The sequence below is a fragment of the Notolabrus celidotus genome, chromosome 23 (genome assembly GCF_009762535.1).
Source record: "Notolabrus celidotus isolate fNotCel1 chromosome 23, fNotCel1.pri, whole genome shotgun sequence".
NCBI classification, from domain to species: domain Eukaryota; kingdom Metazoa; phylum Chordata; class Actinopteri; order Labriformes; family Labridae; genus Notolabrus; species Notolabrus celidotus.
The window spans coordinates 13,810,335-13,826,116 of record NC_048294.1 but is presented as its reverse complement, the minus strand read 5'-3'; the positions used below and the strand labels follow the sequence as shown (position 1 = coordinate 13,826,116).

The window sequence follows — 15,782 nt, the reverse complement described above, 5'->3', positions numbered from 1 at the left end:
GAATTTATTTAAGGTCAAGATTGTGTGCTTTGGGGTTTTTACCAAACTCAAACTATGTTCATATTTGCTCACTCGGGCATGAGATTGGTTACTATGGTAGCCACATCTAAATTTTAAACTTGTGCAATATTCATCATGTTTTCTTCTTGGCTTCTGTAAATTCAATAAGTTTCACAGATTTTAGCCGCTTGTTTCTCCTCTTACCTCTTGTGGAGATGCTTTCGTTCAGTACGCACGCACGCACGCACGCACGCACGCACGCACGCACGCACGCACGCACGCACGCACACACACACACACACACACACACACACACACACACACACACACACACACACAGGGTTCGGGAATATAGAGCTCATGTCTTGGTCCTGTGTTGACTTTCCCTGTCTTCTCTCCTCTGCTCCTCTTTTCTGTAGATGATTTTTGTCAGACTCTCACCAACACCCTGGAGGGCACACCTGGCCTGCGCTACATTTGGAGCACCTTCAAGCCCTTATTGCAAGGGAAAGTCCTCTACAGTCCTGATACACCTGCTGCTCTCCACATAGTGAAGGAGGTAAGTCTGGATTGGAAAATGCGCCATGTTTACATGCACTCACTGACTCTTCATGCACTTGAATAAGAGCTGATATCTGAAGTTTAGTAATAGGAAAAACACTTTATTCTTTGTGGGTGTTTGAATATATTGTATGCACAGGATCAGGCTGGTAAAAGTAATTTAATCAGGAGCCGTGTGAAATGTGAAGAGGCCTCCAGTGGAGGAAAGAAAAACAACCGATGTCACACAATATTACCACCTAGGGAAGAAAATAAAAATAATACAATCGTTAGTCAGGAGGCTGCGGTGAATGTGATGTATTTTCATGACATGACATTTCTCCAAGATATTAGCATCATTTTGATAACCGCATAAGCAAAGCAAACAACAGGCAGGCAGTAAGGTTTCTGCATCGAGAATACATAATGACTTCACAGCAAGAGGCCCGGTGCAGGCGGAGGAGGCCCCTCTTTTCACTCCAGACATAGTCGGATTGTTTACAAGTCAGTGTTCAGGGGTAAATAACCCCATTTACATTAGTCACCACAGGGGGTGGCAGTGTTGCAATGTGATGAGTCCCTCCAGGGATTAGCTGAAATATGCAGATGTGAAGTACTTTCATGTCTGGATTTGCTCAGAGCGAGTTGAAGCTGCTGAATGAATATTCTCTCAGACAGGGAAAGGTAAAATAAATGTTTTAAAACATTGCTTTTGTTCTTTGTTCCAGGCAAACAGCACATTCAATGCCTTGGCTATGCTAAGAGAGCTAGCGGATTCGTGGGATGAACTTGGGCCCCGTGTTTGGGATTTCCTTCAGGACAGCACACAAGTCAATACAATACGGGTAAGACACAAAGAAACTACTATTGGATGCATGTGAACTAAAGATCTATATTATGTCAGTGTCTGTCAGAGATGGATGACATGTAAGCTTCTCAAAAATGTGGACAAAACATTTAGAGCTCCTGACTCACTGCAGTAAAGGTCATCAATAGGAGTAGGACAAAATAGTGTCCCGGCAACATGTCATTACCCTGACACGATATCAATATGGCGATGCTAAATATTGATTGAGATCACACAATTCACTGTGATGTTGTTTTGGCTGAAGTTTTACTGTAAGCTTCGGAGGACTTCCTGTTATGTACTGAAAATGTAAATGCATTTTCATTCTATCGGTTTGTTCAGAAAATGTTTGAGAATGTTGAGAAAATGTTTTGGCACAAAACAAAGACTTAAATCTGTCTGAAACTAGACTAACATTTTTTGAGTTTCTGCCGACTAAAACTAGCCTAAGACTTTAAAGGACTGAAAAGACTAAAGTGTGACTAAAACTAACAGGCATATTCATCTAAAGACTAAGACTAAATCTAAAATAGCCGCCAAAATTAACACTATTATGAAGCCAGTCCAATTTGATCAGTTATCGTGATGTATCATTACATGATCATCTAGCATTACAAAGATCATTGCAGAATCGCTATAATTGTGATATGATTGTTACCATGGGCCATATATCGAATGTCGTGTCGTCTTCTGTCGTGCTGTGTCTTGTTGTTTTGCACTGTCTCCTGTCATGTCATGTCCTGTCTCTATGTCTTGTCTTGTGCTGTGTCTCGTCTCGCCTCCTGTCATGTCTCCTCTTGTCTTTTATTGTCTTGTCTTGACATCTTGTATTTTTGTGTCGGGCTGTGTCTCATCGTGCTGTGTCTCGTCGTTTCGTGTCATCTCCTGTCGTGTCTCGTCTTGTCTTTTACAGTCTTGTCTTGACATCTTGTATTTTTGTGTCGTGCTGTCTCATCTGGTCTTGTCGTTTTGTGTCGTCTCCTGTCCTGTCTCGTCTTTTATTATCTTGTTTTGATGTCTTGTATTTTTGTGTCGTGCTGTGCCTCGTCTCCTGTCGTGTCTCCTCTTGTCTTTTATTGTCTTATCTTGACATATTGTGTTTTTTTGTTGTGCTGTCTCGTCGTTTCGTGTTGTCTCCTGTCGTGTCTTGTCTTTTATAGTCGTGTCTTGTCGTGACGTCTTGTATTGTTCTGTTGTGTCTCGTCTCGTTGTTTCGTGTCAAACAGCAATTCCTTTCTCTTTTTCATCGAGGAGCCCGCCCCTACATGTTAGCAGATGGAACATGGGTCAAAGTTTAAAATCTTTATACACATCAGAGAATTATCCCAGAAAATATTTCCTGTCATTATAGTTAGTTCCCTGTTATGCTGTTTAATACCCAATCAAAATATGTAAAAAAATAAACACCAACATGAGTCACTGCACTTTTTATAACTGTGAATGTCCACTTCAGACAGGAACAGGAAGCTGTTACACTGTAGATTTTATCATCCTAGGTGGTCTTGTCATTGTTTTTTTTACTAGAATAGATGTGTTTTGGACAGCAGAAAGGGCGTGGTGTCTACCAGCCACAATACACAGTCTTGCTTGAAAAACAACACGGCAGTACCTGTTGGAGCGGGGATTTTGGCTTCACTTTAGTACAACAGGAGGAGATGGAAAATGTCGTTCATCTTTTTATACAGTCAATCCTAAAATCCTTCAGCTTCTTATAAAAAATATTCATCTTTTAAGCTGAAAACCAGTAAAATATGAAAGTGATGAGCCTCTTATGTACGCAAAGTGAGAATATACGTTACTTGTATATCAATTTTCAGCACCGTCTGTTAGATTCGGAAACCGAGGGAGGAAAGTAATTATGGATAAGTGCAGGATAATTTTCATCCTGGCAGAAAGGATTATCTATAGAAGGTAGAGGACGTAGACTCTCTCCTTCCCTCTCTCTTTGCCTCTTGCCGTATTTCCTTGACACTGACATTACTCCAGTGTCACTCCAAATGAGCTTATAGGCAGCTGGAGGGGAGCAGACATCGGGAGCTCCATATAGCCAGGGTATTCATTACCCTAGCCCTAACCTTTACACAAATGGGCCGGCAATCCTCCTTTGTCTTCATTTTCTCCCCCAGCCCGCCGCTTTCCCTCTCCGCCCCTCACCACGAAGCTGGTGGCTGCAGAGGTTTGTCATCTTCAGAGGTCCTTCAAGGTCGCAGACACATTTTACACTTATGGACCAATTACCATCACCACCACAAGTACACTTCAGAAAGAAGATCCTGGAGTGTGGAGTTATAGAGTGATATTAGTTAAATACATCTCTTAAAAAAAAAAAACTGCTTCTACACATTTAAGATAAAATTCTTTGATTCTGCTACAGCCTTGGTTACTATGGCAACAGCATCGGCGATTGAATACTACATGCCCCAGCATTTTGGAGCAGCTTCTTAGTCAAATATATAAGAGCAACTGGTGTGTATATTTAGGGTGCAGCAAGACTTATCAGCTCTAATTCAGATGATGTGTCAAAACTAGACTGTCTGTCTGCCCTGTTATCAGCTCCACCTATCACCATGAAAGGATCAATACTTCCCAGGGACACTTACAGCCCCCCATGAAGGACAGGTCTCAATTGAACAATGAATGTTGAACCCTTAAAACATTCTCACCTTTCTCTTGAGTTCCCCCCTCATCCTCCTCTCTCCAGTGTGACAGCACAAGCACCAAAGCCCAGAAAAAGCCTTCAAAAAGGAAGTCTAGTGCAGATCCAACAACAAGACATTACAATTATGCACTGGAAATAGTTTATTAATAGAATAATCATAATTTAATAAAAGGAACTCAAAAGCCTTACTTAAAGCAAATGATGGAAGTCAGTATAGGCTTGATTCAATGAGAAAGGTACCATGCTGTTTTTGCTACCACTAAAGCCTAGCTTTAGTCGGTCTTTACAGCAGAAATAAACATTTTCTCAGCCTGGTACAAAAGACAAGTGTAGTCCCGGATAGCTAATTTCTCGATCGACTCACACTGTAGGGGGATGAATTTTTTTCTAAGGTGGCAATTTTGAAGATATTAAGATTACGAGTCTTCCAATGAGAGGCAAAGCTGACTTGATTGACAGGCGAGAACACTGTAGCTGTTGGCTACGAGGCTCAAAGCCCATCTCTTTACGTCACAATCGCTCGAAGCAGCAATATGGCTGCGGTCGATGATTGGCCTCAAAACAACTCTTCAGAAACAGATGGGTGACGTCACAGATACTACGTCCATATTTTATACAGTCTATGATTGCAACATAGTCATAACATGCTCTTAATCAGATTTTTTTTTTAAAGTTATATTTTTGGCCTTTTTGCCTTTATTTGATACGACAGCTGAAGAGAGACAGTAAGTATGGGGAGTAGAGAGCGGGGGAAGACATGCAGGAAATGGTCAACCAGCCGGGAATCGAACCGGTGACCCCTGCGACGAGGACTGTAGCCTCTGTATGTGGGGTGCTTAGACCACTAGGCCACCAGCGCCCCTCTTAATCAGATTTTAACTTTTTTTTTTAATCAACAATGACTAAAAATCTACTTGATTAAAACATTTTAATGATATAAGAATATATGAAAATGTTTAACTTACTTTACATTGATAAATCCAGTCCATATATAGCAATATCAATTGTATTTATAAAGCACATTTCATTGCAACTAATCTCAAAATGCTTTACATTGAGAATAAAAACATAAAAATACATAGAAAAACAATAGATACACCCAACATATATCAGACACAGCAAACGGCAATCAAACAAAGAGCAAGTGTTTCTGCACATGAAGCCAGTCACATCAGTCATCATATTTACACGGACACTGTACCTATTCATACGCTCTGGAAAATAAATATGTTTTGAGTTTTGTTTTAAAAGTAGAGACAGTTGTGATGGACCTTAGGTCAGCAGGCAATTTATTCCAGAGAGGGACCACAGTGACCAAAGGCCCCTTCCCTAGACTTTGATCTGACTCTGGGTTCATTTAAAAGTCTTCCACCTGATGACCTAAGGGTCTGGGTCGGGTTATACACTATACATCAAATCAGGTGGAGTTTGCAGGAAGATTTGAAAGTTCTGTTAATCAATGGTCAGACCTTAAATCAAATGTATCTTCCAAAAACATTGTGAGGAAAACCAATAATGCCTGTTGACTATGTTATTGTGTTTTTTTTAAGAATGAAATATTAACAGATAGTTATCAAGGACAGCTAATGGTGGTGATGTTAAATTGCAACGTTGTTTTGATATTCTGCCTTATCATATAACTACATCAAATATTGCAGTCAGACATTCTGAACATGTTCAAACAGCTTTCCACACAACTGCAGTTCACCCTAGAAGGTTTGCTGGTTTGTTTTATGCAAAACTCCCTCTGATATCTTTTTTTATTTTTTTATTTTTTATATTTTTTGAGCTTTTTGCCTTTATTTGATAGGATAGTGAGGAGAGACAGGAAATGTGGGGAGCAGAGAGGGGGGAAGACATGCAGGAAATGGTCGACCAGCCGGGAATCGAACCGGCAACCCCTGCGACGAGGACTATAGCCTCTATATGTGGGGCGCTTAGACCGCTAGACCACCAGCACCCCCTCCCTCTGATATCTTAAAGTCATCCATGATCCAATTTGCCAGCAGTGAATTATTTTAACGTGAAGTGGCAACATGAACAGTAGTTAGATTCAGCCCTTGTACAAAGTTGAAAACATGAAAATACAACTTTTACTTTGGCACAAAAACAAAACAAAATGACAAAGGAGAACAGAATTTACTCAGACGGCAAAACAACAAGAGAAACTCAGATGACAATGTCATTGTGAAGTTAAATCAAGACGATGAAAGAATGTTAGAAGCCGGGGAGAGAAGTGAAGGATAATGAAAGCTGTGAATGGGAACAGAAGTGAATTCCAATAAAACCAAAATAAAAGAAATCAAGAAAAAAAAAAGACAAAACGATTAAATAAAAGAAATAGAAAAGATTCAAACTAACAGTTACCAATTATATAAAATTACATAGATTGCCTGCATTGATTACTTTCTTCCTTATGTACTGCAGATTCAATACAATATATTAATGGCACACTTTGTCACAAACAATCAAGTCAGCTATATAGAAAGAAAACTGAATGTAAACTCATCAAATAAATGCAGCAGAAAAACTTGAAAGGATTGAAGTGTGAAGAAGTTTTGTTTAATTTCTTTCACTCAACACTCCAACAATAACATGCAACAAAATCAACGCCCATACTGTTTGCAACAATGTTTATATCGTGTGTTGGAAACCATTAACATGACAGCTTCCTATTGTTTCATTCTTATGTCATGCGTAATACTCATAGACTGTATAAATAATGGACGTAGTATCCGTGACGTCACCCATCTGTTTCTGGAGCACTGTTTTGAAGCCAATCATCGGCGGGAGCCATATTGGAAATGTTGAAATCAACCCAACTGCTGTCGGGCTAGTGTGATGTAAAAAGGCGGGCTTTGAGCCTCCTAGCCAACAGCTACAGTGTTCTAGCCTGTCAATCAAGTCAGCTGTGCCTCTCAGAATGGAAAACTCGTAATCTCAATATCTTTGAAATTGCTGTGTTATGAAAAAATTCACCCCCGTACAGTGTGTGCTGATCAAGAAATGAGCTAATCCAGACTAGGCTCGTCTTTTGTACCAGGCTGTAAACATGTTTAATCTGCTGTAAAGATCTGCTTTTCTGAATTGGTGTGTATGTGGTTTCCAGTACTTTCAGAGCAGGTCTCAAGCAGACACTCGATGAACTGCAGTTTTTAACATTTACGCATTGGCTTCAATCCTTGCAGCCGGAGGTTGCAGCCCGGTCATACAATGGGACTCATGTCTCCTTGTTTACAGTATAGGGTAACATTTACAGTATAGGGTAGTTACATTTCCTCACCATCAGTGTCATTTAATGCATTATCAATAAGCTTTAATCACATATCTGCATTCCTTTGATCGAAATGTCAATACAAACTAGCTGTTATAAAAACTTCAAATACTCAGCCCATTTAACAATTGAAGTCAATATCCCAGCCAGTCATTGTTATTAATATGTCAACATGACTTAAAGATGGATGCACTGTGTCTTTAAGAGGTCACATGTATAGATTGTCACTTTGTTGTAATATGAAGCATCAGAAGTATTTATTCTGAAATATCACTGAGCACTCTTACCAGAATACATCTGAATGTGAAGTTAGAATTTCAAAGTTTAGACCCCTAATTTTACCTTTTGACTCCACAAGTCAGTCCTTAAAGTAAATTCAATTACTGGAACGAATGCTTTGAAAATACCAGCTATTATTTCTCTTTTATATTGGTACAGCGTTGATGTGCCCATTAACTCATTTGAGTTGTTTTACTTTCCTCTCTTGCCTTCTTATCAGCTATATAATCTATTTAATTTGATTTTATGTAGTTTGATAGTCATTACAGGAACAGTCTGTTATGTTAAGAATCAGGGGTTAATTTCACCGCAGCTTAAATTGTTATAGATTCTATGTGGGAGTGAGGGGAACGGTTAAATAGAGGGCAACACATTTAAACTAACAGGTGGGAGTACAATTACCTTATTATGCAAGAGTTATCGTATCCCGAGCTCAGCACCATTTACTCCTCTCAACAGTCATACATATACATATTCATGTTTTGTGTATGAACCTTGTAGGGCTGAAGTGCAGCAGCAGGGTTATATTTGCTCCCACAGCCGTGTATTAATCGTCTAAATGATTAGTGCTTTGATTCATGACCTGAGGTGACAGACGGAGGCTTCCGTAAACGATTCTGTCATGTTACCGGAAGAAATGAGGGAATTAGCATTTGTTGGTTTCTCTGTTTTGTGTGCTTGAATATTTTGTGTGTTTATGTTTGCGTTTGTGCAGATGCAGTGAATTGATTTGCATCCATTTACACACTCTCTTCCCAAATGTATTCCTGTGCACTTGCTGAGTTGGTGCTCGATGTACATTCATCATGTGTGCTGTATAGGACTTCCTGGACGTAGAAATGTCAGAGCTTTCCCCCAAATCTAAAACTGAACAGTTCAATCCATCTCTAAAGCTCTGATTAAATCCCTCCCACCAAAGAACAGTTGCTCTTTCATGCTTCTTCTACACTCATTCACTCTAACTTGCATCCAGGCTCTGCTGGCGAATCCTGTGTTCGCTGCCGCCTTCAACCAAGGTCTCAACCGCACATCATGGACGTCTGAAACCCTGGCCAACTTCCTCTACAACGGGCCCCCAGAGGATCGTCCACCCGGCATGCCGGACCGAGACTGGCGAGATGTTTACAACACAACCACCCAAATACTGAAGCTCCTCTCCAAGTTCCTCAGTGTGAGTAACTCTGTTTGTCTCTGTTTTTATTAAACCCGCAGCACCTCATGAACCTGGGCTTCCTGCCCACTCATGCACCGGAGGGCTCTTTGACCTCCTCACGAAAGTGAGAGATTTGATTAAAAAAAGAGGACAAAACAGGCTGTTCTTTGACATTTAAGATTTTCAGAAACAAAACTCTCACTGGTGAGGAAATTGGTAATACATATTTTCTCTGCCCTCCCGTCGCTGTTCTCTTTTACCCTCTCCCTTCTGTGTTATTTGTCTGATTCACCTGATATTACCCATGTGGTTTCTTTGGTTAGAGTTGGCGTGAAAACAAGAGCTGTATGAACTTTAAAATGCTCAAGAAACCCGTCTTTCTTCGAAAAAAAGTTGAGAAATTCTAATGTGTCTGATGTATCCCTCTGATTCTTAGCTTGTTAGAGAAATTATCCAGATGAGCTTGCTTTAGAAATACTGAGAACATGCTGTAGTTGCAGTGTTAGACATCAATAAAAAACAATATATTAAAATGTATTTTACAACAACTTGAAAAGTCACTCGAGATCGACTGTGTTTACAAATCTCATGCTGCTGACGTCTTTTGGAGCCAGAGTCTACACAGCAGGATCATCTAGCAGCCCCGTGGTGTTATTTTCCTTCGCCTTCCACTAACCAAAACACACATTTAACTTAGCCATAAAACAACAATGTTCCCTCAGGTTGGTACAGTCTACGAAACAACAGATTTATGAGTCAGTTTGGAGCAGACACTCGCAGTTTAGAAAAGTTCACCAGCTTTTGTGTGTCAGTATTTGTTATGTTTACTTGTTGTTTCTACTCTACACTGCTAATCCAGTGCACACAGCTCTGTAAAAAACACATTTGTCAATAGAGCAGTATACCCCTTTTTAAAGAACTCTTTAAAACGAAACTTCTCATAAAAGTTGAAAAAAAGGATATAAATGAGCTTCATAATAATTAACCTTGACCTGTATCTGGGTAAGGGATGTTCTGAAGCAACTGATTTCCTAGTCGTCAAAAGGAAATTTAAATCCAGCCTTGTTCTAAAAACAAGAATACTTCAGAAAAAAGTCAAAACTGAGCAGACTGACAATGTATTCAAGAGGGCTCAACACGGGAACACAGAGTTTGCAGTTAAACAATGTCAAAATTGTTCCCTGAGTGTGGCTAACAATAGCTGAGCTAGCACCACCAGCCTCTGGTCCTCCCTGCAGGTTAACATTCCAGTGGCTGTGCTGTTTACGCATTGCTAAGGCCAAGATTACCAGACAGCCTACATACAGCTTCATCTCCACATCAAAATACTACAAAACTATGCTAAACGGTAATTAGCCCTCTGTGTTTGTTTACCTCCAACTCATCTCGAATAACTGCAGTCGCCATTAACCTGAGCTACAGCCCTGGCTAGTGGCGGTTGGCTGTGCTACAGCTGTGAATCAACATGTGACTGGTATGCCAGGCCGACAAAATTCAAAATATTAACTTTTTTCACCAATTAGTAATTCTGTTGCTGATTAGCTAACGGCTAACGACAATTAATTATATAGCCGACTGAATGCATCCCGAACACATCCCTCATTTACATTTTAAAGTTTGAGCCATGTCCCACCTATTAACATGAAGGGGTAGGCTTTATGACCTTTACTGCAGCCAGCCAATAGGGGGGCAGCACTTTTTATTTTATTTATTTATTTATTTTTGCTTCACTTTTAGGGATCTGTTATGTCGTCCATCTCTTATACAGACTATGATTGAGATATGTCAATAATAAATTAAGTGCTCAATACCCGCTCGCACTTTTACTGACAGACTTAATACTTAAGAAGGATTCGACTTCTGTATCCCTGAAGTAATTGCTGCACTCTAATATGCTCCTTTATCTTTCTGTACGTGATTGTGACACAGTTCTGGCAGAGCAGCATGTAAGCACAGCGCTTTGTATTGAAGACACAATGTATCCGTGTTGAGCACGGTGCTTTTTGTCTCTCAGCTCTTTTGTTGCTGTATCTGTGCTCAGCTGCTATTTAAACCCAAATCAAGACTTTTCCAGATGTCATGTATTTTATTTTACTTTATTTCATCCTGCTCACTTTATAAGCTTTTTATCTTTCTCAGAGAACAAGCAAGGAACAGCTCTGCTCTTTTAGTCATTAAAGTTTAATATCCTTGACTTAGCAAACTGTCAAACGCACGGGGAGATCTGTCACTACCTTGCTTCCATGATAATCATAAAAAAACATTGTTACAAGCCTGACAATAGTGAATCCACACAGGCATCAAACAGAGTGGTGTCTCTGAGTAGGAACACACACACACATACTGTTGACATTGATATATCGATCTGTGGCACAGTTTGCAGCGAAACCCTTCTTTCGCTGTGTTGTGTGATCAAACACATGTACAAAGCCCACCCATACCCCCTGCCATGCGCGCGCACACACACACACACACACACACACACACACACACACACACACACACACACACACACACACACACACACACACACACACACACACACACACACACACACACACACACACACACACACAATCAATCCCCAGGCAGGTGAGATGGCAGGTTGGCCCTTTGGGGTTAGCCATACAGGGCCAATGAAATTCCAACGTAATGCAGTCTATTCTGAGCCGCATGGAAATTGTGATGCTCAGGACGGATACCAGGACAGGGACAACCTTTATGTTGGTGTCCTCTTATGTACTTGTATACATCTATAGGGTAATGTATTCATGATCAATCTCAAAAGACAAGCATACTGACATCATTTAGCCTGAGAGAGATCACATTTTGCTTTCACAGTTTGACTTTAAATCAGACTATTTCCCACAGCACACCTCAAGAAAAACAGGCAACTAAATGTCCATTTATTCAAAACAGATATAACAAGATAAAGAGAGAAACTCCTCAATAATGTTTGTGAAGACACAACTATGTGTCCTTGGAGTAATAGTCAGTTTTAATAAAAATACTCAAGTTAAATGCTCATAATCTGTGTTCAGTTCAGAACTCAAATGGCATTCACCAAGGAGCTAAGACCTTAAGTAGAGCATCAAACTGCTGCCGCCCCTCTTTATATACAAACTGCCCACACAATTAAATAATATCGATGCTAATGAAGGAATTTGAAATAATACATTTAAGAAAAAGTCTCATTCACCAAAATCTTCTAATGTTTTTTCTTTCCAAGAAATTTCAGTCAGATTCTTGACTCTGTTTTAACCTGCAGTAGATCCTCACCTCTGTTGTTGAATTCATGTATGCCATGTCCTCATGAGTTAGTAGATCCTGCCAGCTGTTTTGAATGAGAAAAGGTAAACACCCTCCAGTTCCAACAAGAAGGCATGAGACTACAGAGTTTTTGTGCACAAGCAAAAAAAAACATACATGCTTTCCATTAACTGCTTGACTGCCGGCTGATTGACTGACATCTACCACCTAACAGTACGGAGCCCGACAATGTACAGTGAACTCTTTACACAGCAGGAAGACGACATTGCAAGGGGACTTTCTCAGAAAGTGCCATTCTGAGAATAAAAATTAAAGTGAAATATTTAGTTACTTAAACTTGGATGGGCGTCATGCATAGACTGTATAGAATATGGACATAGTATCACTGACGTCACCCACCTGTTCCGGAACGCTGTTTTGAAACCAATCGGCGGCAGCAGCCATATTATTATCTTTATTTAAACTCGAAAATCATTGAGAGCAAGCCCTCATTTACAATGACGACGAGCATATAAAAGAAACATGAAAATGCATGACAAGCAAATAAAAGATGTAACCCTAAAAGAATGATGATCAATTAAAACCAGACAACAATTAAAAGTAATGTTACAACCATTGAAATAATGTTACACAAAGTCAGTTAAAACAGTTACAATCAGAGGTTAAAAATTTTAAAACTAATGATTTAAAATGACTAAAAGAAACTAGTGCATTCATTTTTAAAGTGCATTGAAGTGAGTTCCATGCAGATGGTGCAAAAATGCAAAAGGCAGATCTACCCAGTTCAGAATTAACTCTGGGAACCTGGAGAGTGAGCCAATCAGTTGATCTGGTGTGTTTTGCTCCAGAGGACCAAACTAGCATTGAAGATAAGTACGATGGTAACATCCCAACAAGCGCTTTATAAATAAACAGGTAAAAATGCAAATCACGCCTATTGGAAATGTGGAACTCAACCAGGTGTGACGTAAAGAGGCGGAGTTTGAGCCCCCTAGCCAACAGCTATGTGTTCCTGTCCAGGAGTCAAGTCAGTCATGTCCTTATTTGGGCAAAAACTCGTAATCTTAATATCTTCTGAACCGTCGCATTAGAAAAAATTCACCCCCCTACAGTGTGTGCCGATAGAGAGATTAGCTACATAGAGCCAAGCGGTTTTTTGAACCAGGCTGTAAACATGTTTATTAATGCTGCAAAGATCGTCTTTTTTGAATGGGCGTCTATGTGGTTTCCGGTGTTTCTGCAGCCAGCCTCAAGCGGATTCTCGATGAATTGCAGTGCATTACACATTCCGCATGGGCTTCATAGTTTGAGACCGGAGGTTGCCGCTTGGCGTCATGTCAACAGAATCTCTTCACACAGTAACACCCTCTTAGACAGAGATGTTTTTACATAATGTGTGGGTCATATCTCACTTCTCGCCACCTGTGAGCACAGTTTATATTGTGGATTTAACACTAGCTTTGCAGTTCAGACAAACACTGCATAATTGAAATAAAAGTCAACACTTAATCACACTTATTTATGTTCTTAAAGATGCACGATTACATAAAACTAGTTCTGTAAAGTGTAGAGCAGGCCTTAAGAAGGTGTCCATGGCAGTAGTAACAATACCACTAGTCTTCACAACTACATCATATATTTATAATGTCATTCAGATACACCACAGCTATTCTACAACTTGATAAGCAGTCCACAGCACCCACACAGTCTCTGTTAGCATGATGCTAACATGACCAAAAGAGCTCAAGGGATGGCTGCCCTGGGTGCTCCACTGAATTGGGCCAGGATGGGATTGGCAAGCTATCTGTTTGGCCAGTTTCTGCATCAGAAGCTAGCAGACAGCTTAGCCTTATCAGCTGGCCAAGTGCTCAAAGACCAAAGAAATGCTTTTCTATTCTTTGTGGAAATGTCATGCTTGGTGAGGCGTTTATCAAGGAAAGAGAAAATGAGGTGCAGATGAGAGAATTACATTTAAACAAAAAGCTGTCGGCTGTTGATGAATGCATTTATTTGGTTCATTTAAGCACCTATCCAACAGGCTAACATGGCTGACATTTAGCTCCCAAATTCATGATTTGTCTCCCAAGAAATTTCTCTCAACACTTGTCCGAACTTTGGGCTAAAGTCACCATTCCCCCTGCTGCGATATCCTCGCTGTGCTGAACTTATGTCGTTGCTGTGATATTTTGTTTTCCACCACAGCTCGATATAGAATACAGACCAGACGATCCTGGGGGAGAAATGAGAAAACTATTGTGGCGCTGAGATGTGTGGACAGCTGTCAGGTGTGACTGCCTCCCAGGATGGCTAGCTCATTATCGTCTCATGAAACAGGGGGACAAAGCTACAGAACAGGGAGTGCTAGCGAGACTGAATCTCATTTGGTTGTCTGAAGCCCAAAACATTTCCCCACCCCTGACAGCTCCAGATAATTTGGAACTAGGCTCGCTAAATATTCATCTGCCATTTTGCCTGAGAGTTCGTGCCGCCCCCTGTTTCCTCTCTCCTCGCACACACTGCAGATTTAAACAGTGTAAGATTTCAAAGAACACATTCTGTTGTTTTCTTTGTCATCAGTGTTTAGACTTGAACAAGTTCGAGGCTGCCCCCAATGAAGAGCAGCTGGTGACCAAAGCCCTGGAGCACCTGGAGAACGATACTTTCTGGGCTGCTGTTGTCTTTGAAAACCTGCAGGAGAACTCAAGCCAACCACCTCCTTATGTTAAATACAAAATCCGCATGGACATCGATGAGGTGGAGGAAACCCTCAGACTGAAAGAGATGTAAGAGACACAGCTCAACCATTCATATTATACGGTTATTTACTTCACTACTTTTTTTTTTTAAAGGCAGTTTTATTTTAGTTTTTTTTATTGCATTTCATCTTTCCATTAATTGTGTTCTTTTCTCATATTCTTTGTCTTATCGAGTACTTTTTATATTAAGTCTGTTTTATTATTGGAACATTTGTAAGATGACCTTGAGTGTCTTGAAAGGTGGCCATAAATAAAATGTATTATTTCTTCTTCTTCTGCTTCTTCTTCTGCTTCTAAAATTATTATTGTTATTATTTTCAATATTTGTATTTATTTATTATTATTACCATTTGTATAATACTTAATGTTATAATAATAATAATCATTGTTCGTATTTAGTTATATTATTAGTATTAATATTATTATTATTATTAATATTATTATTAATATTATTATAGTTATACAGTTCGGGGGACCTGCTTATAATTTGGATTAGATTTATAACACTCTTATGTTGGCTAAATCTGAAGCTAAGCAAAGATAAAAGCTTAGGCTTATTTTATAAAGATAATAGAAAGAAAGGGGGAAGCTATCGTGTCACTGTCCAAATGTAAATGTTAATCATTCAAATAAACAATATTCCACATGTTGTTTAGTAGAGATGCTGCAATAAAATCAGGGCTGATAATAATCCTGGTGTTAAAATAATATCCCCTAGTCAAACTTCAAAATATTTGTAATATCTTCATAAGAAATAATTATTATTAAGAGCATCGATAAATAACACTCTGTATTAATCAATGACAAATTAGTTGCAGGCACATATAATTGTAAATAGTTTGTTACGTCATCACGTGTGTTATATGCCATGATTGAACATATACAGTAGTTGAATGGAGCTGAGGTGCTAAGGGGTGAGGTAATTTGCATCCTTGCTGTCTTGCACATGCAAAACAGTGACTGGTAAGTGATAGGTTAACTAAATACCGCGTTTGAAGAGACAT

General features: G+C 39.6%; 1 protein-coding gene across 1 annotated transcript in view; it reads left to right on the top strand.

Moving 5' to 3' along the window:
• The window catches only part of LOC117807432 (phospholipid-transporting ATPase ABCA1-like), a 255,352-nt gene that overhangs the window by 74,055 nt on the left and 165,515 nt on the right, over positions 1–15,782 (top strand). The window contains 4 exon segments of the mRNA XM_034676741.1: positions 420–559; positions 1,269–1,385; positions 8,573–8,770; positions 14,600–14,805. Coding sequence (XP_034532632.1) covers positions 420–559; positions 1,269–1,385; positions 8,573–8,770; positions 14,600–14,805 — 661 coding nt within the window.